We start from the raw sequence: 25042 nt of genomic DNA, 5'->3' as shown, positions 1-25042 counted from the left end.
TGTGACACTAACTTCAAATCAGGACGTTCCTGATTTGAAGTACAAATTATACAATTATTAAAAAAAATTAATGACAAACAAATAAATCAACAATGATAAAAAAATTAACAAATTAAAATACCTGTCCACTCCAAACAGCATGTGCAACGTGGTCCGCAAATGATGTCAGCACTGACGGGTCACGTGGCCCACCAGGGAATCCCTCAGCAGCATCATCAGCATCTGACCCCTCAGCACGATCAGCACACTCTACGTCCGCACGCATCTCAGGTGCCTCCGCAGCCACATCAGGGACATCGTCAGTCATGTCACGTGCATCCGCAATCATCTGATGAACCCGTTGCCTACGGGCTGAGGCAGTAGGCCTACGCCTCTCGGGAACATCAGTTGCATCCTAGTCATCAGGTTTATCTCTGCCTATAAGTCTACCTATGGCACGACCTATACCTCGTGTTCTAGCCATGATCTGCAAATCATGTCGAACACGTATTTTTTTCGGTCAAAATATACACAACTTTCTTTATAAAAATAAAACAAGTTTATTTATAAACAAATAAAACTAATTTAAATCAAATTATTTAAAAACACACACAGCATAATTTAAAAAAAAAATTAAACAACTTCATTTATAAAAATAAACACAACTAATGTAAAAAAAATTAATTAGTAAACATCCACAACTTAATTTAAAAAAAAAAATAAGAAACTTCATTTCTAAAAAAAACACAACTAAATTATTTAATAAACATCCACAAGTTAATTTTTAAAAAAAAAATAAAAAACTTCATTTATAAAAAATAAAAAAACACAACTAATATAAAAATAATTCATTACTAAACATCCACAACTTAATTTTAAAAAAAATTAAACAACTTCATTTATAAAAAAAAATACTTCATCTATAATCAAATAAACAACTTTATTTATAATAAAATAAAAAGATTTATTTATAGACAAAAAAAAAACAACTACTTTCAAAATATATAATTAGTAAACATACACAACTAAAATTATATATACAAATAAAACAATAATGGGAAAAAAATATTTCCAAACATACACAATTTTATTTATACAAATAAACTACTTCATTTATAAAATAATACATAAGTAATTTCAAATTAAATAATTAGTAAAATACTCAACTAAAATGATATAAAAAATAAACTTAAACAATTAACAAAAACAATATTTTTGTAAAAAAAAAAAACTTCCGGAAGAAGGGGTCTTCCGGAAAGTGCTTCTGGAACCACTGAAAGGTCATCCAGAAGAGGTGTTCCGAGAGCTTTCCGGAAGACCTGTTCTTCCGGAAGTCGTTTCATTACTTCCGAAAGAACCCTTCTTACGGAAATCTTCCGGAAGATCTTCTTCCGAAACTTCCGGAAGAACCCCTAACGGGTCTTCTGGAAGGCTCACCGTCACCAACCTTCCGCCATTTTTTCCGGTTTCCTCTACCCTAAGGTTCATCTACCCTAAGGTTCAACTAACCTACCCTAAATGCTACACATACAGTGCATAACAAAAGCAAAGCTAAGAAGAAGGCCACCTACCTCGAATGCAAATGGAAGAGAGAAGCCTCGCGGAGAAGATGAAGGCGGAGAAGCCTCGCGGAGAAGAAGACCACCAAGGAAGCTTGCTTTTGCGGAAGAGAGAAGAGGAAGGAAGCTTTTTCGCGGAAGAGAAGACAGAATGCTTCCAAAAGAGGGAAAAAGCTTTTTATGTTTTTAAATGAAGGGCAAAATTGACCTTTCAATAAATTGTTGGGTGCACCAGCAATATTGTTGAGTGCACCTAGCATATCCCATGATGAAATCACGGATCTCGGACTCAAGAAGAAAACAAAGATAGCAATTTTACCATAATTATTTATCATATATTTTCAGAGATTTATTTGCAATTTTATTTTATTTTAAAATAAATAAACTACCTTCGAAATATGCAGTTGCCTCCTTTAGCATGTAAAATTATAGGTCCGTCGGTGGACCACTCAGTGCGCTTCTTCATCCTATGATTGAAATAACTATCATTAAATTTACGTGGGCTCAAATTTTATTTTTTTGAGGGGAGGGGGTTGTTAATTATACGTGTGCTTGATTAACAAATAATTTCTAGTCTCTCAATGACACTGTTATAGTAGTTCCTAAACTTAAATAATTGACAAATAAAATTTTCAAGTTTAAATTTTGCTAAGAAAGTTAGGCCCTACAGTTGGCTAGGAAGACCTTAACACATTTTTAGCGAAATAGTGATGTATTGCATTATTTGTTACTTTATTATTCGTGTGTCCTGTGACACGTGGATGCATAATAAATAGTAAATACCGACCAAAATGACAATGAAATGTCCAATATTATAATAATAATAATAATAATAAAAAAAAAAAAGGATAATCCAAAAATTATTATCATGTCAGTCTCTAAATCTTACCATTATCATTATAGTTCTCACAATTTGCAACTTACTCTCAAAGTTGCTCGGGGAATTTTTGCTTTATTTTCAAGGAATTGAATGAAGTTGTCTTTTTGTACAACATCCCACTATCCATGTAACAAGCTATGAAGAATATGATCAGTTGATCATCCTTTGTTTCTAATAATTAATAATAGTCTTCTTCATTAACAAGAGATCTGTTGATGGTTTATCCTTCCTTTTTCATAACGTCACAAAGATTGTTTAACCCTTGCATTGTTAGATGCTTAAGCCCCAAAGATTAAGCTTTAATACCAACTTAAATAAACATAAGAAGTAGGGTTGAATTATGTTTATAAATCAAGATAACATTCTTATATTTTGTTTTCTAACTTGGTTTATTCTTAAATCCAATAATGATGTTTAGTCCCTTCACCTAAAGAAGGATTGCTCCATTATATCAATAAAGTTACAAGTATTATTTTCTTATCTTTTGAGACAACAATGTTGATAACTTTTTACACACGGGTTAAATATCAAGTATTTTTGTAACATTAAGTCCCTTTAAGCTTTCTTGCACGAGCAAAAGTTGTTATGATAACTCATTTAGGTGAGAATATGAAAATGAAGTGTACTAACAATTTCTTTACAAAGAATTATATGAAAAGGAGAACTCGCTAAGAAAAATAAGAAAATTGTTTCGTATAGATCATACACACTTGTTCTAATTAATCTTCAACATTCAAGTTTTCTATAAGGATTAAAACATGGATGTGGTTGAAATGTAGGGTGAGACGATTTAATTACTCACTATCAATCAGAGTGGATCAGCTTCCCTGGATTGTGCCTCACAAATTTATCGGGCTAGCCTTAATGCAGGGACATGTTTACTGTATAATCTTTGTATGAACTTTTTGTGCAATGCTGAAGATCAAGGGTACTCATGATTTGAATATTTATATAACTATAATCATGCTTAATAAATAATTAGATTACATGTGGGTATTATAATTGCAATCATAACTAATTTTTAAAATATGAATATAATTGGATATAAATAGTTATTATTTTTGAAATATAAATATATAACTAGTTACGAATAAATTAGTTATATAATCTATTATATAACAAGTTAATATCTAAAAAAAAATTACATAACTAATTATGGACGAATAAAAATAAATTATTTAAAATTAACTATAAATTGGTTATAATAGTTCTATACCTACTTTTATTTAACTAGTTATATAAAATTAGTTTTGCATAAATATTTTTAAAAAATTGAGCATCTCTACTTACCATAATGTGTGTAAGGATATATATATATATATATATATATATATATATATATATATATATATATATATATATATCTGTGTGTGTGTGCCCCACGCATGCCATTCATTGTTATATGTATATGTAAGTTCTCTGTTCCTTTTGAAATAGGACTAGGAAGTGTACGACGAAGCACACGTTGTACGTAAGCAAATACGGATCACGTGGGTTTGTAGTGATCCGCTTTCGAGTTGTCGAGTGAAGATTGCTCCATCTATGAAGAAATGACGTAGGGGGCCTCTCTTATTATGTTATAAAGGGGATACTCTCTTCTCTGATGTGCGCTATATTATTGTGTTCTATTTTTGAAAGAGTTTTTGGGATTAAGCCACGTGGCGATACCCGCGAAAAACGAAAGACTCTTTTTTTTTCGCTTAGAGCTTCCCACGTCTATAAATAGAAGTTGCTTTCTCTATTTGGCAAAGCAAGGGGAGATATGGATCCACCAGTTACCACTTTAACGCTCTTTCAAATTGAGCAAGCAATTATTAATGTAGAGAACGCAAAGCTCCAGCAGGAGCAAACCCTGGCTTACCTATGCTCCTTCTGCTCCTTCAGAGAGCCAAAGAGAAAGCATTGTTGAGCATGCATACTTAATTTTCTATTTGTTTTAATTTAAAATAACATTATGTCACAATTTAAATTATTATCATACTTATAAATATAATTTATGTCTTTTAAATATTTATTTATTATGCACATTAATAATAGTATAATTTTAAATTTTAAAAATATTTAATTATTATGAATTATAATTATAATTATAATTATAACATATAAAAAATATTTATGTTAGTGTAATACAATCTAAAATACCAGTTAAAGCTAAAACTCAGTATATTAATAAAGAACACAAATACATGTATGTTATGCCAATATTTTGCCAATAATAGACTATAGCATATAGGACTACACTTAATAAAAAATGTGATATATCTTTTTTAAATTTGTTAATACTATGTTGTCGCTCAATATAATAAAATATATAATTTTTAATAAAATTATGTGCTCTGCTTTTTTTATGTAATATAAGTTTATGTTTTATAATACTTATATGTAAGAGCCTTATTTTTTTAGTTTGGTTTCAAGTCCATAAAATCTAGGCATACCCATTTCTATGGATAACTAGAATTGAAAATGGGAAATTCCTCTGGACACATGTTGTTTGAAACCGGTTGTTGAACAGGATGGCAATTGAGTTTAAAACTCTTCCTTAAAGAAGGGTCACGCCACGCCTCTTGACTAAATAAAAAGAAGGCCACAAATACTACTTTTGGGCCTGGCTGTAGAACACTGCCAATCACCTTTAGAGGGCAACTACTTCCTGCACCTCCTTTATTGCTTCTTGCACCTGCAATAATAATTAAAGGACAAAACTACCATAGCTTTCTGCACCTCTATCCCTCACCTGCACAACCCTAGCAGTCCAACAAACACAACAGGAATACCAAAAACAAAAGCAATAAGAAAATTTTAAAAACCTTAAAATTTTACAACCCTAACCGTCGTCACACACACACACACAACAGAGATCTTGATTCTAACTCGGTGAGTTGCTTCGTCATTGATCTCTTTGAGAGTTGCTCGCCTCTATTCCTATGACAACATAAACTCCTTCTCCAACGCCGTTTATCAAATGCACGAAAAAAACAAATTAGGCTGCAGAAGTTATGTTTCATATTACAATTTTATCATGTGTTGTTATAACAATAAAAGAAACATGGAGAAGAAGGAAGTACTATCCATTAGCATAGAATAATGAGGATGGAATGAAAAATAAGGTACATGCATATTGCGTATTGCAAAAAGCAAAAGGAAAGGAAAGAATCATCAGAAATCATAGGAATGGGCGGAATTGGGAAGAAATTAAATGCATTGCACCAGCACACATTGCTTCCCAATCAGCCCATTCCCACAAATTCTGATTGCTCCAATCTCCCGTTCCCAGCTCTTCGTATTCACTCTGTGAATTGAATGAGTAGTGATCCACATTAACTCCTTTATATATATGCCTCAGCCACGCTCTTAAAAGTATTGCTTTACTTAAAGTTAAAGGCTCAAAGGCTTCATGTAAGATTCCCCAACACCTAGATAATTAGTGACCTCACACTCACCATCAATATATATTCTGCTTTTTTTTTCATATATATTGTTGTCTAGTGAAATTCTCTTTTATTTTATTTTTTCCATGTGTTGGAGTGATTATTTATTTGCAAATATCAACCCAACTCCTACGTTATACTCTCACATATGACGTAAAAAGTTGAGGAATTTGTTCAAATGCCACGCGAACGAGTGCCAATCAAAGAAAGTGAAGAACCACTTTACCAGGGAACCAATCGGGGATACTTGCGTTGCGTTTTAAAAACGTGGTTCCCAAATTTCTCCACTTTTTACCAATAAAGCGAGAGATGCTTTTGCTCTTTTCTTTTCCGTGAATTTCTTTTTACTTTTCAATTTTCTTTTCCAATTTATTTTGGGCGGTCGAATGTCCCTAATTTGTCCACTTTAGTGCTTTATAAAATTTATTTTGATAGAGTTACTTTTAAACAATTGAATTTGAAAGTGAATTAGCTGTATATTAAAATTAATTTGTGAAGGATATATATATATATATATATTCTATAAAAAATATCTGAACTACATATTTTTTATTAGATGTATGTTTTTAAATAAATAAAAACATGACAATTAATTCTGTAAATTTTAAACAAATAAGCTTTAATGTTAACTAGTATTTTAGTATTTGCAGGATAAATATTTATCATATTTTTTCGAGTGTTTAATTTTAATATATGGTTAGTATAATGGTTTCTACATTGCCAAATAATTAGAAATATGAATTTTAAAGTAATTTTTACAAAAATTAATAATTATATCATACATAAGAATATATGATTGGATAATAATTCAATAAAATTTGCATTCAAATTAAATTTATATTTTAAAAAATTAAAGAGGTCATAATTAAAAAAAATCTAATAATAAACAGTGAGGAAAAAGGAACAGAAGCATTAACAATTAACATAACATTAAAGATAATAAATAAACTAAGATTAGAACAACATATATTAAAAATAAATAAATTAATGAATTAAATATTAGCATTAAAATTTGTGATTGGATGTAATTTGTTCTGTCCCCAAAGTCAATTTGTTACCCCCGACTGGTTCGTTACAAATTTGTTCTTTTGTAAATATCAAAATCAATTATCTTGTCATTGTTATCAAATATCAACCATCAAAATTGCCCAAAAATAGTTCATGATCTGCCATGCTGCAAACAAATTAACATATGTAGCTCGAAATTTCTCGAGGCAAAAATAGGGACATGAATGATTGACGTCGATATATAATTCAAACAGGGACATACGAAGCAACGTAATTGAGGTAAAACACAGCTTTATCAAATAAAAAGTGCAGTCAAAGAAACCAAATTTGTAGACTTTTGTTGTTCATCCTCATTTGATATTTTACTGCCAAACTATAAGAACAATTGTAGCAAAAATATCAATTTACAATGGAAGTCGATCAAAATTAGAAACATCTCAAACAACTTCCGTATGAAATGCTTTCTAAGACTTCATGTGTCTTGGATAAATTTTCTCAGAACAATATGAAGTTTAATTTTAAGCGTAGTGGGTGAACTTAACAGAGCAGGGGCAGCTCGCAGCTAACACAAATGTGTATAAAATGGGAGCAAGCCATGTAAAGTTCATAAGCCAATAAACCAAGCTCACACAAAAGCAACATTAATTACTTTGAGGAGAACACTTTTCTATGACTAGTGTTTTGTCTAAATTGTACAGAATCCAATGCATACTTAATTTTAATTAGCTCCAGTTGAGTCTGAAAATTTCAAAGTAGTTTTCAATTTTTATCTAGTTATATAAATATAATCCATGCAATCTCCAAACCTCAAATATAAACCAGTTAAAATCCCCTACGGTCTAATTTCGTTCATGATAATTGCTAAACTGCGTTATGATGGAGTGAATTATGCAAAGGTTATCACTTATAACAAATCTTGAAAATTAAAATTTGATGCAACCTTTCCAAAAGGGTCTTTGGTAGGCACAGAATATATAGAATGTTAAACACAAAGGTGACCAATTATTTTATGGGCTAAAGTTTTCCAAAATTCCGAACTGAAAAAAGGAGGGGGGTGGGGGTATTATTTGATGGGAATTAATAATAGATGTAAACGGTTGCTCCAGATCCACAAGAGAAGACATAGTTTATTAATTTTGACCACACCATGGCTTCATTCATCCACCCCCGGCAACGGCAAATGCATCCCTACGTTCACTGCAATATGACAAAATATAGATCTTAACATTGTCATGGATATGTGAAACAAAGAAAATAAAGGTTATTTTGTAATTTGGTGTATAAGAAACACTAGGTCCATGATATAGTGTTAACAATGTCCCTCTTACATTGGGTTGAAAATTGTAAGGCAATTGATCTGAAGGCATAAAGGGTGGCTGCATCATGTTTGGTTGAGGAATCAGTTGGTTTCCTGCCTCCAAGTCCTTTGAAGTAAATAAAAGGAGAGTTCATTAATTTCAGTAAATTAGTCAACACATTCAGCGTGTAAGAATAACAATTTTCTCAGACTGGTTTAAATTTAATATATGACAAAAAGTTATGCCACATTTGGACAAAATATGAATTAAATTTTCTTTTCTTTTTATGTTGAATTATATTCAATTTACTTCATACTTACATAGCTCATATTCATCATATCTATATGATTTTCCATAAAACCATCAGTGTAAGGCAAGACGACTTGACTTTCTTCTGTAATGTTTCCAACATTCTCTTCCTACAATAATAAGTATTTTATATCTTAGTGGATGTATCGAGTCATCTGACTAGACCGATCCATTTTGTCACCTCTCTGGTTATGCCACATATGTATAAAATTAAATCCAATTTACTTCATACTTACACTAACCATATTCATCGCAGAATTTTTCATAAAACCAGGATAAGGCAGGGCAACTTGGCTTCCAGCATAGTCTTCCTGCAACAAAAAGTAAGCCTTATATTTTAGCAGGTGAGTTCGGGTGGACCCAACTAGAGTACTAGGCTGACCTATTTTGTCACCTCTAGTTATATGGCACATATGTATAAAATTAAATCCAATCTACTTCATTCTCACATTGTCCATTTGCATCATATTCATAAGATTTCCCATAAAACCAGTAGTGTAAGGCATGGAAGCTTGACTTCCTTCTGCAATGTTTCTAACATTCTCTTCCTGTAATAATAAGTAAGCCCTATATTTTAGTGGACATGTTCAAGTTGGCTCGACTAGACTAACTTATTTTGCCACCTCTAGTTATATGTCATATATGTATAAAATTAAATACAATTTACTTCATACTTACACTGCCCATATTCATCATTGGATTTCCCATAAAACCAGCAGTGCAAGGTAAGGCATCTTGGCTTCCATTTGCAAGGTTTCCAGCATTGTCTTCCTGCAACAATAAGCAAACACTATATTTTAGCGGGTAAGTTCAGGCTAGTCCAACTAGACCAACCAATTTTGTCACCTTTGTTTAGCCACATATGTATAAAATTAAATCCAATCTACTTCATTCTTACAGTGCCCATTTGCATCATATTCATAAGATTTCCCACAAAATCAGCATTGTAAGGCAGGGCAACTTGACTTCCTTCTGCAATGTTTATAGCATTCTCTTCCTGCAATGATAAGTAAAACCTATATTTTACTCGGAAGGTTTAAGCCGACTCAACCAGACCAACTTGTTTTGTCACCTCTAGTTGTGCTACATATGTATAAAATTAAGTCCAATTTATTTCATACGTACATTTCCCATATTCATCATTGGATTTCCCATAAAACCAGCAGTGTAAGGCAAGGCAACTTGGCTTCCATTTGCATTGTATTCCTGCAACAATAAGCAAGCTCCTATATTTTAGTAGGCAATTAAGTTCGCGCTGGCCCAACTAGACTAACCTATTTTGCCACCTTTGGTTATGCCACATATGTATAAAATTAAGTCCAATCTACTTCATTCTTACATTGTCCATATTCATCATATTCATAGGATTTCCCATAAAACCAGAGGTGTAAGGTAAGTTAGCTTGGTTTCCTTCCACAATGTTTCCAGCATTCTCTTCCTGCAATAATAAGTAAGTCCTATATTTTAGTGGGCGGGTTTAGGCCGGCCTGACTAGACCAGTCATTTTTTACACCTCTAATTGTGCCAAATATGTGTATAATTAAATCCAATTTACTTCTTACTTACACTGTCCATCTTCATCATAGGATTTCCCATAAAACCAGCAGTGAAAGACAGAGAAACTTCGTTTTCTTCTGCAATGTTTGCAATATTCTCTTCCTGCAATAATAAGTAAGCCTTATATTTTAACCAACAAGTTTCTTGTAACACACCCAAACACATTTCTTTTAACTATTGGTTAAAATTGTTTGAAAACTAAAATATCACGAGTAAGGCTATGAGACCTAAAAAAATTTATCATTTTAATAAATTTTAATTAATAATTAAAAGTATGTTAAAAATATATTACTAGCAATTATCAAACAGAGTGACAACTAGCACAAGGATAGTTTTATTTAGCTTAATATTGATACACTCTCATAGATGGTAAATTAAGGAAGTCATTGAATGAATGTGGAAGGTGTAACTGGAAACGAAAGAAGAAGAAAAGAATGAAGATACCTTGGCATCAAAAACACTGAAATCGCCGAGGTTGTTTGGAATAATCTCAGTGAGGAAATTCATGGTATCAGTTTGCATGATAACTTTGGCAACGTCACAAGGCTGCACAATACTCTTGTTGTTCTTTTCAGCATGCATCCAAGCACGAAAAGTGAGCTCCTGAATGAAAATCTCACATGCTTTTGACATCAGCATGGGGATTTCAGAACTGATCATCTGCTTAGTAAACATTTCATCATCATGAGTTGCCTACAATGTTTTCTCAGTCACATAATAATTACAACAGTGTTGTTTGAAAATAATAACAATTACACATGATTTTTAAGATGCAATATCAATTAATTTGAAGATCGAACTACACAAGTGGCCTCACCTAATTAATGAAATGTTGGTATAAAAATGTGAAATACTCACTTTGGTAGTGAATGAAACAAGTAAATAGTTTTTTAAATGGTCAAATTGTTGATTGTTTATCTACTGTTTTTATTTTAAAAAATTTGTAAAGAAAATTTGGTATCTAATTTCATGGAAAATGTGAATTAATATAAATCAATCAAAATTCCAATGACACTTAATAGAAGAAAAACTAACATAAAATTAGTAGCTATCCATTTGTTTAAGTAATTATCATTTTCAAAAATTTATTTGTTCTTTTTTATAAAACTATTTTTTAAATTTTTAGATGTATTAATCATTTTTTCTCTACATATTCATACTTAATTATTCTCTCTTCAAACATTAACGAAAACGAAAAATAATTAAGTGGATAAAAAGATAAGAAAATAATAATTTTAAAATACTAATATAAATAATTGATAGATTTAATGTGATTAATTAAATAAATTAATTTTCTTAAAATAAATTAATTGAAATGATGTTGTAATTAAAAATAGAGGGAGTATAAACAAATAAATTAGAAGAGGGGAGGGAAATAAACCTGAACTCCGGGCTCTGATTTCATCATCCTTCTGATTCTAGCTAGCGGCAACTTTTGCTGGCTCTTAAATGCTGCAATTTACGTCATAGAAGAACCCATATATCATTAAAAATAAGAGGTAAAAGAAATGTTAATAAGAGTATGCATATGTGAGTTTATCTAGCAAATTAAATACACTCTTATAGATGGTAAATTAAGGAAGTCTGATTAAAATTTAAATACAAAGAGATAAAAGAAATGTTAATAAGAGTATGCATATGTGAGTTTATCTAGCAAATTAAAAAGCATTCTTTAAAATATATTCTTTGTAACATGATTTATAATATATTATAATTAGTAAATTTTTTAATTAAATAAATCAATTACTTCATAAATAATTTTTTTTATAGAATATGTTGACATTCTAGCTGGATATAGAACTAATATAAAGAAACCTTAAAAATTTTGTTTGGAAGAATATGTTATTGAAAGACAAATCTAATTAAGTTTATCAGGGTCATTTGTTGAAGATAGGAAACCTTCAGCAATTTGAATATTAAGTAACTGCTTCTCCCAGAATGATCGGAGTTTCTCCTCCTGCTATTACATGAAAAAAAATAAAAAATAAAAAAAAGATAAGATTAAGCTTCAACATGTGAAGGAGTAGTACACTCACCAGTGACCCTAATAGGCAACAGCATGAAAAAAAATAAAAAAGAATAAAAATAGCATCTACATATAGCTTCTCGTTGTTAGAAAAACAAAACTTATCCCTTTCAATAATAATAACAATCAGAAAAAAGTATGCACAATTTTGCACAAAAAAATACTATATATGCACATTTAAATTACGTTTAACATTTAAAATTAATACATCAAAATTTATTTTATTCAACTTTAAAGCAAATAAATGTGGATTATTGGAGTTTAAAAAAAACAACTTCACCTCTCTATCTTGATGATTTTGAGGCACCCGATTAGAGACCACCCGCATGGTATTCAGTACTAGATTTGGTGAAAGTGAATTATTATTGAAATAGATTGAAATTAGTTCCTTCTTTAATTTGTCAAGAGTAATTTTTTAAATAAGCGTGAAACTATTTTTCTTATTCCTTTACTAAATTTTTTGTAGGTTTTATATTAATTAATTTGAGAAAACAATGTTAATAACATTTAATGAATTAAGAGATAATTAGTTCAAGTAATACATGATTTATTTTTATTCAACAAAATTTTAGATTTAAATCTTCCATAAATAAAAAAATATAATAACAATTAATCCTTTGACACCTAAAAATACTTAGATGTCTTTGTAAACATATCAATATTAAGATATATATATATATATATATATATATATATATATATATAATAATCATATCACACTTTCCCAATATAGATGAATAGCATTAGACCTAGAACTTTGACTTAACAATGTTCACGGTTAAAATAATAATAATAATAATAATATATAACTATATGAAATACAAAAAAAAAAGTTATATAAGAAAAGAAATAACTTATTAGATGAACAAAGTAATTTTTATATATAGTTTATCAGGGCACAATTTTTTATAGTAATTTAAATAAATTTAAAAAAATGGATTCTCTTCCACCCCTATACATTTAATACAAATAATATGAATATGTAATTGATTTTTAGGTATTAATGTACCTTAAATTTTTACATATCGGGAAATAAAAGTGAGAAAAATATAGAAAAAAAAATATTAGGATTTCATCCACCTCAACATACCTTAATCTTCTTTACTACTCCGGTTAGTTATTCATAATATTAGTGTGAGTGATTAAAATATGTAATCGGAGTTTAAAGGAAACCACTTTACCCTTTTATTTTCTTGTTGATACTATGTGTCGACAAGAAATTTGGTAAAATTGAATTATTATTGTAATCCAATGGTAGAGTGAGATTGTTTGCTTGCTTAATTTATCAAGAAAATAAAAAATTAGTTTTGAGAAAAAAAATGTCAGATGGTTAAAACATGTAATTGAAATTTAAATGAAATTACTTTACCTCTCCATCCTCTTGAAGATATTGAGGTTCGAAAAAGGGGTACCAACTTGGAAATTGGCACAAATTTTTGTGAAATTGAATTGATGTTGAAATTATTGAAATTGTTTGTCGGCTTAATTTGTCATTAAGATAAATGAAAAAATATTTTGAGAAAATAAGCATGGCGATTAAAACACATAATCCAAGTTTAAATGGAATTACTTCACCTCTCTTTCTTCTTGATGAAATTGGAGCATTGGATGAGAAGGCACCGGCATGGGATTTAGCAATGAATTTGACGAAAATAAATTGCAATTGAAATTGTATTCCTGCTTAATTTGTCATTAAAATAAATGAAAAATTATTTTTTGAGAAAATAAGCATGGGTGACTAAAACATGTAATAAGAGTTTAAATCATTTGACCTGTTTTTCTTCTTGATGATTCTGAGTCGTCGAATAAGAGGGTACCAACATGGAATTCTCCAATGAATTTAGTGAAACTGAATTGCTATTGAAATCCATTGATAGATTGTAATTGTTTCCTCCTTAATATGTTAGGAGGCAATTCTTTAAATAGGTGTGAACCTATTTTTCTTGATTCTTTACGAATTCTTTTTTGCATTTTTTATTAATTATATTTGAAAAAAATATTAACTACATTTAATGAATTAACATATAGTTGATTCAATTGGTATATAATTAATATTTTTGAAAAAAAATTTAGATTTGAGTCTTCACATAAAAAATTAATTTTATCATAAAGTTTATAATAATTTATACATATTACTTAATTAACTAAGTTAAACTATTTTAGTTTCATATATTATGGATGTTTCTAAAATTGTTTTTTATAAAAAAATGTCTGCAATTTTTTTTTAAAAGTTAGGTATCGTGAAGAAAAAAAAACAAAATTGCAATAAAATCTTGACATTTAAAAAAGAACATAGACATTAAATGCATGGTAAGTATCATTATCTTTTGATTTGTTGTTTGTTTATATGTCAAAACATTAATGGTATATTTTTTTTTTCTAAGAGTGGAAAAAATGCAAAAGCACCTTGTAATATTATTGTCAAGGCTACAATGACATGTTAAGGTAACCAACAAAAGGTCCATCCTTAAGAATTATTATAGGATAATTTTGAACCACTTGTATAAGGCTAAATTAAATGGAGTTTTACCAAGTTGCAAATACATAACTAGCTCTTTAAGAAATTATTGTACAATAATTTCCAACCACTTGTATAAATCTAAACTGCATGGAGTTATCCACATACATGATTGGCTAAATTTAATATTTTGAAAATTAAACTGTTCATTAATCTTTCTCCCCATGACTATTATATATTAAAAAAAAAAAGTTGGTCGAAGCCACATGTATCCCGAGGATTATGTACTCACCTTTTTTATTTTATAATAATCAATATTGTTTTCTTTCAAAAACCTAAAATAAACAAGTTTTGTACCATCATTTTTTTTTATTTTAACTAAATTTATAACATGTCTATAATGTGTTATTTTTTAGATTGCCCAGGGACCAGGTTATTTTTTCAGTTGAACTAATGAATCCAATCATTGGTAAAATTCCTAAAAAAAAATAGGATTAATCTAAGTTAAAGTGTTTTTAAAAAAATTAGGGAAAATGTAAATTATCTTATTCTAAGATTAGGACATGTTATAAGCATTATAATTTGCAATTTATACTTATTCCTTGTTATTAGATATATAAATATATTAGACTTCACCCAACAGTTTTAAGATTTTAGAAGTGTTGGTCATTGTATAATTGGTATCAAAGTCTCTTTAATTAAATGGCTAAATAAATTATTACCGTTGTTCTAATTCTTGTATTGAAAAAAAAAATGATTTTTTATATGTTAAAAAAATGAATTTTAACACAAGGCAAAAGAGACACACAAATAATTTAAAATGAAGAGGTGAATGGCTAACTGCAAGGAATCCAAAACTATATAGCATGATTTTCTTTTCTTTAATTTCTTCATAATTATTTCTCATTTTCTTTATCAAGTGGAATAAATCAGAGATAAAAAAACAGAAGGGTAAAAATTTAATCCATTAGTTTCATTTTATGCACTGGTCAAATTAAATAATTAAATTGCATCGGACAATAATTGTTCTGACTTCTGAAATTCATTTCAAACGGGATAGGGAGCACCTGGACACATGGAATCAAGCTCAGGAAAAGCATAAAGAAAATGATATTTATATAATAAAATTTTATAACAATTATTATATATTATTTTTTCTGTCTTATTGCTCACATTATACTATTTTTCTTTTTTCGTCTTATTTTCTATAAAATTGTTACAAAAATCTTTCCTAAAAATAAACGAATTATTTTAAATCAAACATGTGAGTCTAGGAATTAGCTCACTTTCACGAGTGGCTACACATGACCATGCACTCACTATCATGATTCATTTACAAGGGTGGCTGCTCAAGTAATTGCTTTGCCCGTGATATCACCATGGACAGCTTGCCTTTTAGAATATGACTTGAATAATTTTGTATACCACATATATAAAGTGAATATAGAAGCTAGTTTTGGTAATTAAAATTAAATTATTTTTAATCATTTATGTAAAATTAAATGATAAGATTAAATTAACTTTTGTGAAAAAATAATTTTGACAATTCACATAAAATTACTTTTAACTTTGACATTCCCTGAGTTAAAAATTATTGTTGATGCATGGCATATCAAGGTGACAAATAACATCAGAGTAGCTAATTTCAATTATTAAGTTTTACAAGAATAGAGAGAATCAAACAAGAACACTTCTTATTGTAAGATAAAATTAAAAGATCGAAAAAGAAAAAAAAACTTAGTATTATATTACAATATATTTATTATGTAAATTATATCTATAAGATGTTATATTAATTTCAAAATATTTACAATTTAATTAATATACATCAAGATTAACATGATACAAAAGAATAACAAGAAGTTAGATTCCTTGGGAAAAAAAACTAGAAGTTAGATATTTGAAGCAACAAATATAAACTATGACAGCAGAGACAAACAAGTGAAAACATATTTTGAAAGCGTATGCGTTTAACAAGAAATAAATTACAATTTCTGGGTGATTCTTCAACATTTTCTGCGGAATCACACGGGAAATTTCGAAAGGAAAATTCGAGAAATCCAAAAAAAAAAAAAAGAAGTAGAAACAATAATTAATGTACAGGATATAGTTCATGAGACGCAACCAAGGCCTTTGAAATCTCAAAAATGAGCCTGGCCTCAAACGCATCACCGGTATAATACTTAGACACTTGATGAGGATCAGCCTTTGGAATCCTTTTGGTACCAAATATGTTGTCCGTGCTCATGGAATTCAACATGAAGTTTGTGTAAGCATTTTTTAGCTTTGCCATCATCTTCAAGGGTGACCTAACCATCCATGTCAATTTTGGAATTGCCTTGATCCTCCATTGCCTACGTGGGCTTCTTCTTCTTGACCTAATCATCTTTGTTTTCTTTCCACCGGTGGTAGCGGTGGCACCGCCATCGCCGTCGAGGCGTTGGTAGCGCCTCCTTCTCAAGTACCTCTTTATGCCACCATAAGTTGGCTTAGGCAATAGTGACTCCGTTTCCATATTGCTTTTGTAAATTAAGCTTGAAGGAGGACGAGAAGGTGAGTTTATTATCTTCTATTATATAGAAGTGATTTGTGTGTTAGGCATTGCACGTTGTGTGAGGATTTAAAGGGATTTATTGGTTTTGAAAAAACAAAGTCAATAAACTACGGTTTGACCCGAAATGTGGTTGTGACCGTGGGAGTCAACATGAACATTGAACATCATAATTTCCTCCTAATATTCTACTAGTTTTTTTGTGAATAAACGATTCATCCGTCTACTGTAATGAACTGACCTTGACCTTGAGACATAATCAACACTACTACTAATCGTCGATTGGAATATTGTGTTAAAAAGTCATTGGTCACATAATTAGTTATCCATTTTATTGATAAAATAACAGTTGAATATAGTATAACCTAATATTAACCTTATTAATAGTAAAATTATGACAATAATGCGTGCAACACAAGGACACACACCGCACACGGGAACGGGATTGCCGATCGTAAGCACGTGGAAATGGAATCAAACTTGGGAAAAGTACTACACTAAGATTATCATATTAAAAAAAAGGCTGCATCTAGAAGTTTGGACTTTGATATATATATATATATATATATATATATATATATATATATATATATATATATTATAGATGTATATCTGATCTGATTACTTATTAATCCACTGCACACGACGTCACCCCCACTTTATTTTTATTTTATTTTTTTTTTTTTTGCAAAGGGGCTTTTCATTAAATCCATACATATTGATGGTGTTTGCTTCTGCAAGTTGACAATTTCTGAAAGTAAGAAAGTTCTTTAGCTTACAAATTGTATACAGTAATAATAGAAATCTGATCGATTCATTGTGACGATTAGAGAAAATAAAACAAAAAATAGAAAGAAAGAAAAAATAAAAGGGGAAAAACTCTTATTTGACTGGGAAGAATATGAGAGAAAAATATAATTATGTACTTATATTTTTCATATTATTTAAAGAATTTTTTTCATAAAAGTAAAAAAGAAAAAGAAATCTCTAATTTATTTTCCTCCTATTTAGGTAAAGTTTTAGACCAAAACGCGACATGAAAATTCCCAATATAATGAAACTTTTTTTTAACCATTGAGTTCTTTGCTTTTTGAGTAGGACTCCAAAGGATCTTCACAAATTTTAGATTCTTGTGGTAGTTATAAGATTAATCCTAAATTTAAAATTTAAAATTTAATCACACTTAAAATTTATTATTGTTTTAAAAATATATTATGTGATAATCAAATCCAAATCTTATCTACAAAATCAACGTATATATTATCAATTAAGTTATTCTCATCAGGTATAAGCTTGGCTTCGTTAATTAATGAAGCTCATTTAAAAACATGATTGTCTCATTCAACGAAGTGGCAAAGGATTAAGGGACTAAGGGGGGTGTTTACTTGTTTTTTTTTTTTATCTGTTTTTATTTCTTATTTTCATTTTTTTTATTTATCTCATGAATCTCTGCATCAAATCAAATTAAATTAATTTTTTTCTTAATTTATTATTCAAAATAGTAATTTCTACTTTCTATTCAAATGTTTAGGTTTCTTCCATGGATATTAATTATCTTTAAATATTAATTTATAAATCAATTGATTTATAGTTACAAATTACACTTATTATATATATATATATATATATATATATATATATATATATATTAATTTCATTTATTAATTTATATATATATATATATATATATATATATATATATATATATATATATATATATCATAGTAATACATTGGCATTAATTTAAAATAATTTTATTTTCGTATTCTTTTAATTGTTTTATCCAGAATTTAGAACTTCTATTTGAAATCCAACTAATTCTCCCCCTACAAACCCATTGGATTATCCCATGTTAATATATATGTCATAATTATCACAATTAATTTTAATTAGAATATATACCACCTGTAGTTATCATGTGAGCTTGAAGAAGAAATCAATTTTATTCCATTTTAAATTTTATTTACAAGGAAAATTAACAAACAAATGGTCTATTTCCATTTAAATAAAGGCGCATTGTATACATAGTTCAAACTAATCATAGATTTTAAAATTATTGTACTTTTTTTATAAAATAGAAGTATTTTTTATTAGACAACATCAATTTTGAGTTAGATAGAATTATTATAGATGATAAAATTTTATCGTTAACTATTTAACGCCTAACTATATATCCAATATTCAAATTCGGAATCTTAATTTGGTTAAGAAAGAATAACTCTAGTTAATTCACGCGCTCAGTGATATTTTAAATTATCTGTTTTAATTTTGAAAAATAATTAAAATGGTATTAAATTATTTTGAATTGACAATGTGTAAAAACAAAATAAATAGTATGATAGTAAATGAATAATTTAATACGAAAATAATTTAAATAAACATTCCACATTAAAGTCAAAATTAATGATCCATTTTAAATTCATCTTCTATTAAATTATAGTTCATCAAAATGTCATAAAAAAGTCAGTAAATTATATTTTTAATTGATACCATTTGCATTAATTAAATAAGTAGATTGACAATAAATGAACACTTTTATATAAAACTAATTAAAAAGGATATTCCATATCAAATGGAAATTACATATTGATCAATAATGATCATTTTAATAACATTTTGATTATTTTCATAAATAAATAAACAAACATTCCATATTTTATTCTATATTTAATTACATTATGGGCCTTTTCATTTTAAAATGAATTATTTACAAAAATATTTTGCATACTAAATATTTCCATAAATAATGTTGTCATGTGTCTCTTACTCGTCTCATTATATATGTCATGATTTTTTGCATTAATTAATCATATGCATTCAACTTGATTTTTTTTTCTTAATTTTTTGTTGAAATAAAAGAGATGTCTACTTTTTATTTCATGAAACATATAACACGAGTGTCTTTCAACTTATTAGATCAGAGGTTAATTTTATTTGTGGTGTGTAATTATTGCTAAACCAAGAGTTTGAGAATGAAACACAAACATTCCCTCTAAATATAGATCATTTTTTGTATGAATGTAGTTGAGACTTACATCAACTCTATGGATGATAAATGCCTACTTTCTGATTAAATATCTAAAAACATCTTTAATGTGGATTTTTGAGCTCAAGAACTCATGTCTACCAAATCTACCACTATTCTTGCTCAAGAGATCTTTATGCTAGAGGTTGGATTCTAGGGGGAAAAAACTCCCACCAACTCCTCCTTTTTAAAAAATATCACTTTTAATGTCATTTGAGAGAAAATAGAGACTTTGTTGTTTTTTTATGTGCAAGAGTAAAATCCAGGAACTTAAATTAAATCCTATCACTTGAATAAAAAAGGACAAAAGTTTTTGCATCCTATTTGATATTATGACCCACAAAAAGTGGTCTAAGAATCCAAAATGGATTCTTCCATTAAAGATACGGTAAGTTTCTTCAATTGTTATTAAATATAATTGAATATTTATAAATTAACTAATTTATAATTACGGCCAATTATGTTAATTATTTCAATTTATATTTAAAATAATATATTTATCTTAATTTAAAATAATTTTACTGTTACTTTTTAAATAATATATATTTCATCCGAAATTCACATTTAAGTCACCACTTAAATTTTGGGTAGATTTAAAGGAAAAAGGGGACGGAAAGCCAATTTGTTTTGTTTTGACTTTTGATACCACAAATATTGTTTTGTTGTTGCCCATGTCGATCAATAATCATAATAACCAATGATTTTCAATTTAATTTAAACTTTGTGAAAAGTCTTATATAATATAAAACTAACCATTTTAAAAAAAGATATTAAAAATATAACTTTCATTCCATAAAATTTCTTCTTAATCATATGTTAATTTAAGTAAAAAATAATAATTTATTTAAACATTTAATACGAAATCCGAAAACTATTAATTTGTAACATAAAATATGATACTCCGGAAAAAAAAACTTTTTACTTGTTTTTCAGAGTAACGTAAGCACTGACATCTACCTCTTTTTCTTTTGTGCACCTCACAATCATGAATCACCTATTTTGTCTTCCGTTAATTTACATAAATACGTCGAGTGGTGTTTTAAATAATATTACTTTTTTTACAGGTTTAAATAATCTTACTACCACTCTAGTTTATTGCAAGTATTAGGAATGACAATTTTCATGCTCTCCGAACATATCGTTCGTACATACAAAATTACAAATATATATCTTCGCTTTCAAAGGCTCAAACTATCTCTAACTGTTTGTCTTTCTAAAAGAGTGGCGTAATCACTGATAGCTATTTCCTTTCTTTAGGATAGTTGAAATTCATCTTTGTGATGACGTATTCAGTATACAAATTAGATTTTTGTGAATAATTCTTTAAATGAACATCTACTAGTAGTTTCAGTATGTTAATAGTACCTTGTCTGGTAGTTTGAGTATGTTTTCCTACTTTAATTTATCACTTTTATTATCCAAAAAAAATTATTACCTGCTAATTAAGATCTGTTAATTATTTAGTAATAAGATAAAACATTATTGAACAAAAGGTTTAAATTCAAATCTACATGCACATTGCCAGTTATTTGCTGGTAAGTTATTTATAATCAAATACAAAATATATATTTATATATATTTTGTGTGTCTTGTTTATAGTTAGCTTTACAAATGTCATTGTATGATAGATGAACATTACATTTCAAGAAAAAAAGTCATCCTAATATAGAAACAAATATTTTTTTTAATAATAACTCTATTAAAAATTTATTTGATCCAATATTATTTAAATAATGATTTATTCTTCGGTTATTTTTTTATAATACTCAATATAACAAATTAAACTGTTTTTAATATCTAATAAGACATATGTAACTAACAAGGTTAAATAGTTTTACATCCAAGTGTAAATGAGCTAAAACTTGTTAATTTTTCATACTCCTGCTACATATTCATAAATGAATTGAAACAATAAATAAAAATTAAGTATTTTCCTTCAGTCGCAAGCCAATTGAATCTAATCAAGTGTACTTCACTTGACTCGGATCTCTATTAAAATCAAATTTAATTAACCACCCAATATTTTGAAATAAAACAGAAACTGAAGATGACCAGAATGAAAATGAAAATGCCTTTGCGTTTTTCTCCTTGGTTGAAAGTCTTAATAAATAATATTCCAACATAATATTTGAAGGAAGCTGGGAAGGAAAATACTGTGTTTGTCATGTTTGTTCACTCACATCACACGCACATCTTTGGTCAAAGCAACACTTTTTTGGCTTTTTTTTTATTATTTCTCTAAAGCAGCCGTTTATATAATATTGAAACAAAATCGTACGTGATCAATATTGATATATGGTCTATGATTTTATTATCTTAATTAATTCAACAACCAACATGTGTAGTTAAGTTTTCCACTACCAATGATTTTATTAAATTAAATGTAATATTTTTAGAGCAAGAACTTCTCACTTATAAATTTGCTCAATGGCTAAGCCAAGTTCAAGCACAATCTATTCACTCCCACTTCCAATTTCAAGGCATTCAAAACAAGGAAATGGAGTCACTATCTCCTATGTCAATCTACGATGGCATAAAGAGCTACCTGAGAAGGCGGCGCTACCGGCGTCTCCACGGAGGCACCACCGTCGTTAGAAGGAAGATGGCGATCATCCGGTTGAGAGGCCCACGTAGGAATTGGAGGGTCAGAGCAATTCCAAGGCTTAGATGGGTGATGAGATCACCATTGAAGATGTTGACAAAGCTCAAGAATGCTTATATGAACTTTATGTTGAGACTGTCAAGGAACGTAGGTGCTATCAACAGTGATAACATCTTTGAAGTGAAACGGATTCCAAAGGCTCGTCAAGTGTATAAGGGTTATTCCAGTGATGAATTTGAGGCTAGGCTCATTTTTGAGATTTCTAAGACATTGGTTGCTTCCTATGAACTTCATCCCATGTACTTGTAGTTGTGTTCTATCTTATTCATGTTATCCTACAACTTCTAATTTTATGTTTTCTTTCTTCTAGTTTGAGATTTTCTTTCATTCAATTGTATACATAGAAATAAGATTCAAACCAAAGTAACTGATCATAAGAAAAAAGAGCAAAATAAAAATAAATAAGAAAAAAATATTAACTGATCATAAGAAAAAAGAGCAAATTCAATTTTCGTCTCTGTTATTTCTTCTTTTCATGTAGATTTCCTTTTGTTTCGGAAGTGGTGGGGGTGGGGGATGGGGACCGTGGGGGATGTGTTCTCAATAAAAATAAAGTTTTATTCTCACTCCCATTATTGTTTAAGTTCACCTCCACAAATTTCAATTTTTTTTAAAAAAAAACATATTCAATAAAAACATTTTTTTGTTTTTCTATATTTTTTATCCGCACGAATTAAATATGATATTATTAATCTATAATAACTTTAGCATATTACTTAACTAGCACAATTATATAAATGGTAAATGTGCATAGTATGGAATCACAACGAATTTAATCTCAAACACATTCAAGATGAAAACAAAAAAAAAATATAACTTTTATGTTGAGTTAAACAAATTATTTTATAAAAGATTAATGATACACAAACTATTTTTTATTTTAAACACCTAATCAATTCTTTTTATTTTTTTTTTCTATCTGTTTCTTCCTATTACATCATAAACTCTACCATACATATCTTTCTCTCTTTCTAGATGTTGAATAACATATTAAATGTTTATCAAACATCTTCTTCTTTTTATTTATAAAATGACCTATATAAATATGAATTTTTTAAGGGTGTATAAATACAACTTAAATAGAGTTTTTCATATACAATAATAATAGTGTAGTACTACACAATACATATTTCTTTTCATCTTAAATATAAGAAAAATATTTTTATTAGTTTCAAATATACAAAAATTTCAACTAACTTTATTTTATTTAATAATACTATATTTAAAATATTCATCATTTAATTGAATTGCTAATTTTAATGATTTTTTCTTATTTTTATATCAAGTTTCAATGAAGAGTTAATTGACAAAAAAAAATATTTTTAAATGAGATTGATACAATTAAATATAATTAATTAACTTTTTTACTTAACATTACATTTCTTCTTCTTATATATTTGAGACCAGTATTTATTACTCATAAAAAGTACTACTAATAATTTTTTTTAAAATAAATAAAAATATCAGAAAAAAATTATACACATTATATGTTTTTTTTTATATAATTATCTAATCACGGCTCATTGTGTATGATAATTTTATTGACTCTTAAAATAATTCAAATAGTTATTTATCATAAAACTAAAGCATAAATATTAAACTAAAAAATATATAAAAGAAATTTGTTTAAAATTTAAGCACAGGAGCACCAAATACATTTATGGGCCCGTGCCATAAGAAGAAAAGTTGATACCCAAACCTGCAGAGTTGACAAATCTTATCCATCCATCAGCACTCAGCAGCCGCAGCAAGTGAGCAAAGCAAAAGTGATGGAAAGCAGAACTAATGCTGACTCTTTCTGGACCTGGAATGCCAACAACGACAACAACCAAAAACAATTCTCAGTTACCAAGTTCCTGGGAAACAACAAACCCCCCAAACCTCAAACATCAGTGTTGGGTCCTGGCTTCGGAGCTGGCATCGGATGCGGCGCCGGAATAGGTTTGGGTTTGGTTGGTGGCTTCGGCTACGGAGGCTGGCCCTTCAACCATATGCACCTCGTTTTTGGTCTCGGAATGGGTTGTGGAGTTGGTGTCGGCTTCGGCTTCGGCCAAGGCATTGGATACGATTTTAATTTCCGGACCCGTAAGTCTAGAAAATCCAAGAAAAATTTCTCAGATCCCCAAAACACAATTGTTATTCAGATATGATCAATTCATAATATTGTATTGTTGCATTTTTCATTTTTTTTCTTCTTCTTTTTACTCTATGCTTAGTTTCTTCATTGGTTGTTGAGTCGTGGAGAAAATTGTCACATTTGATTGTCTGACGGCGCACCATATTTATAATATAAGATGCTTTA

At 28.7% G+C, this 25042-nt stretch overlaps 4 protein-coding genes and 1 long non-coding RNA gene across 5 annotated transcripts; 2 read left to right on the top strand and 3 right to left on the bottom strand.

Moving 5' to 3' along the window:
• Positions 1-7809: 7809 nt before the first annotated feature.
• Positions 7810-8600, bottom strand: LOC114370705. Its single transcript, XR_003657908.1, has 3 exons — positions 8473-8600; positions 8183-8278; positions 7810-8051 (listed from the first exon to the last, which is right to left on the bottom strand). It is a non-coding gene; the product is annotated as an uncharacterized LOC114370705 (long non-coding RNA).
• Positions 8601-10319: 1719 nt separating this feature from the next.
• On the bottom strand, positions 10320-12372 carry LOC114370134 (nuclear transcription factor Y subunit C-2-like). Its single transcript, XM_028327424.1, has 4 exons — positions 12325-12372; positions 11918-11975; positions 11400-11470; positions 10320-10678 (listed from the first exon to the last, which is right to left on the bottom strand). Exons 1-4 carry the CDS (start codon positions 12370-12372, stop codon positions 10379-10381), a joined length of 477 nt encoding a protein of 158 aa, XP_028183225.1. The 3' UTR covers positions 10320-10378.
• Positions 12373-16434: 4062 nt separating this feature from the next.
• On the bottom strand, positions 16435-17121 carry LOC114384940. Its single transcript, XM_028344789.1, has one exon. It carries the CDS (start codon positions 17015-17017, stop codon positions 16595-16597), a length of 423 nt encoding a protein of 140 aa, XP_028200590.1. The 5' UTR covers positions 17018-17121; the 3' UTR covers positions 16435-16594.
• Positions 17122-22506: 5385 nt separating this feature from the next.
• Positions 22507-23049, top strand: LOC114384931. Its single transcript, XM_028344777.1, has one exon. The coding sequence runs from the start codon at positions 22576-22578 to the stop codon at positions 22987-22989; it is 414 nt and encodes a 137-aa protein (XP_028200578.1). The 5' UTR covers positions 22507-22575; the 3' UTR covers positions 22990-23049.
• A 1460-nt stretch (positions 23050-24509) lies between these two features.
• LOC114370126 (keratin-associated protein 21-1-like) lies at positions 24510-24890 on the top strand. Its single transcript, XM_028327413.1, has one exon. It carries the CDS (start codon positions 24510-24512, stop codon positions 24888-24890), a length of 381 nt encoding a protein of 126 aa, XP_028183214.1.
• Positions 24891-25042: the final 152 nt, after the last annotated feature.

Source organism: Glycine soja, chromosome 2 (genome assembly GCF_004193775.1).
Source record: "Glycine soja cultivar W05 chromosome 2, ASM419377v2, whole genome shotgun sequence".
NCBI lineage: Eukaryota > Viridiplantae > Streptophyta > Magnoliopsida > Fabales > Fabaceae > Glycine > Glycine soja.
This window is presented reverse-complemented; position numbering and strand designations above follow the sequence as displayed.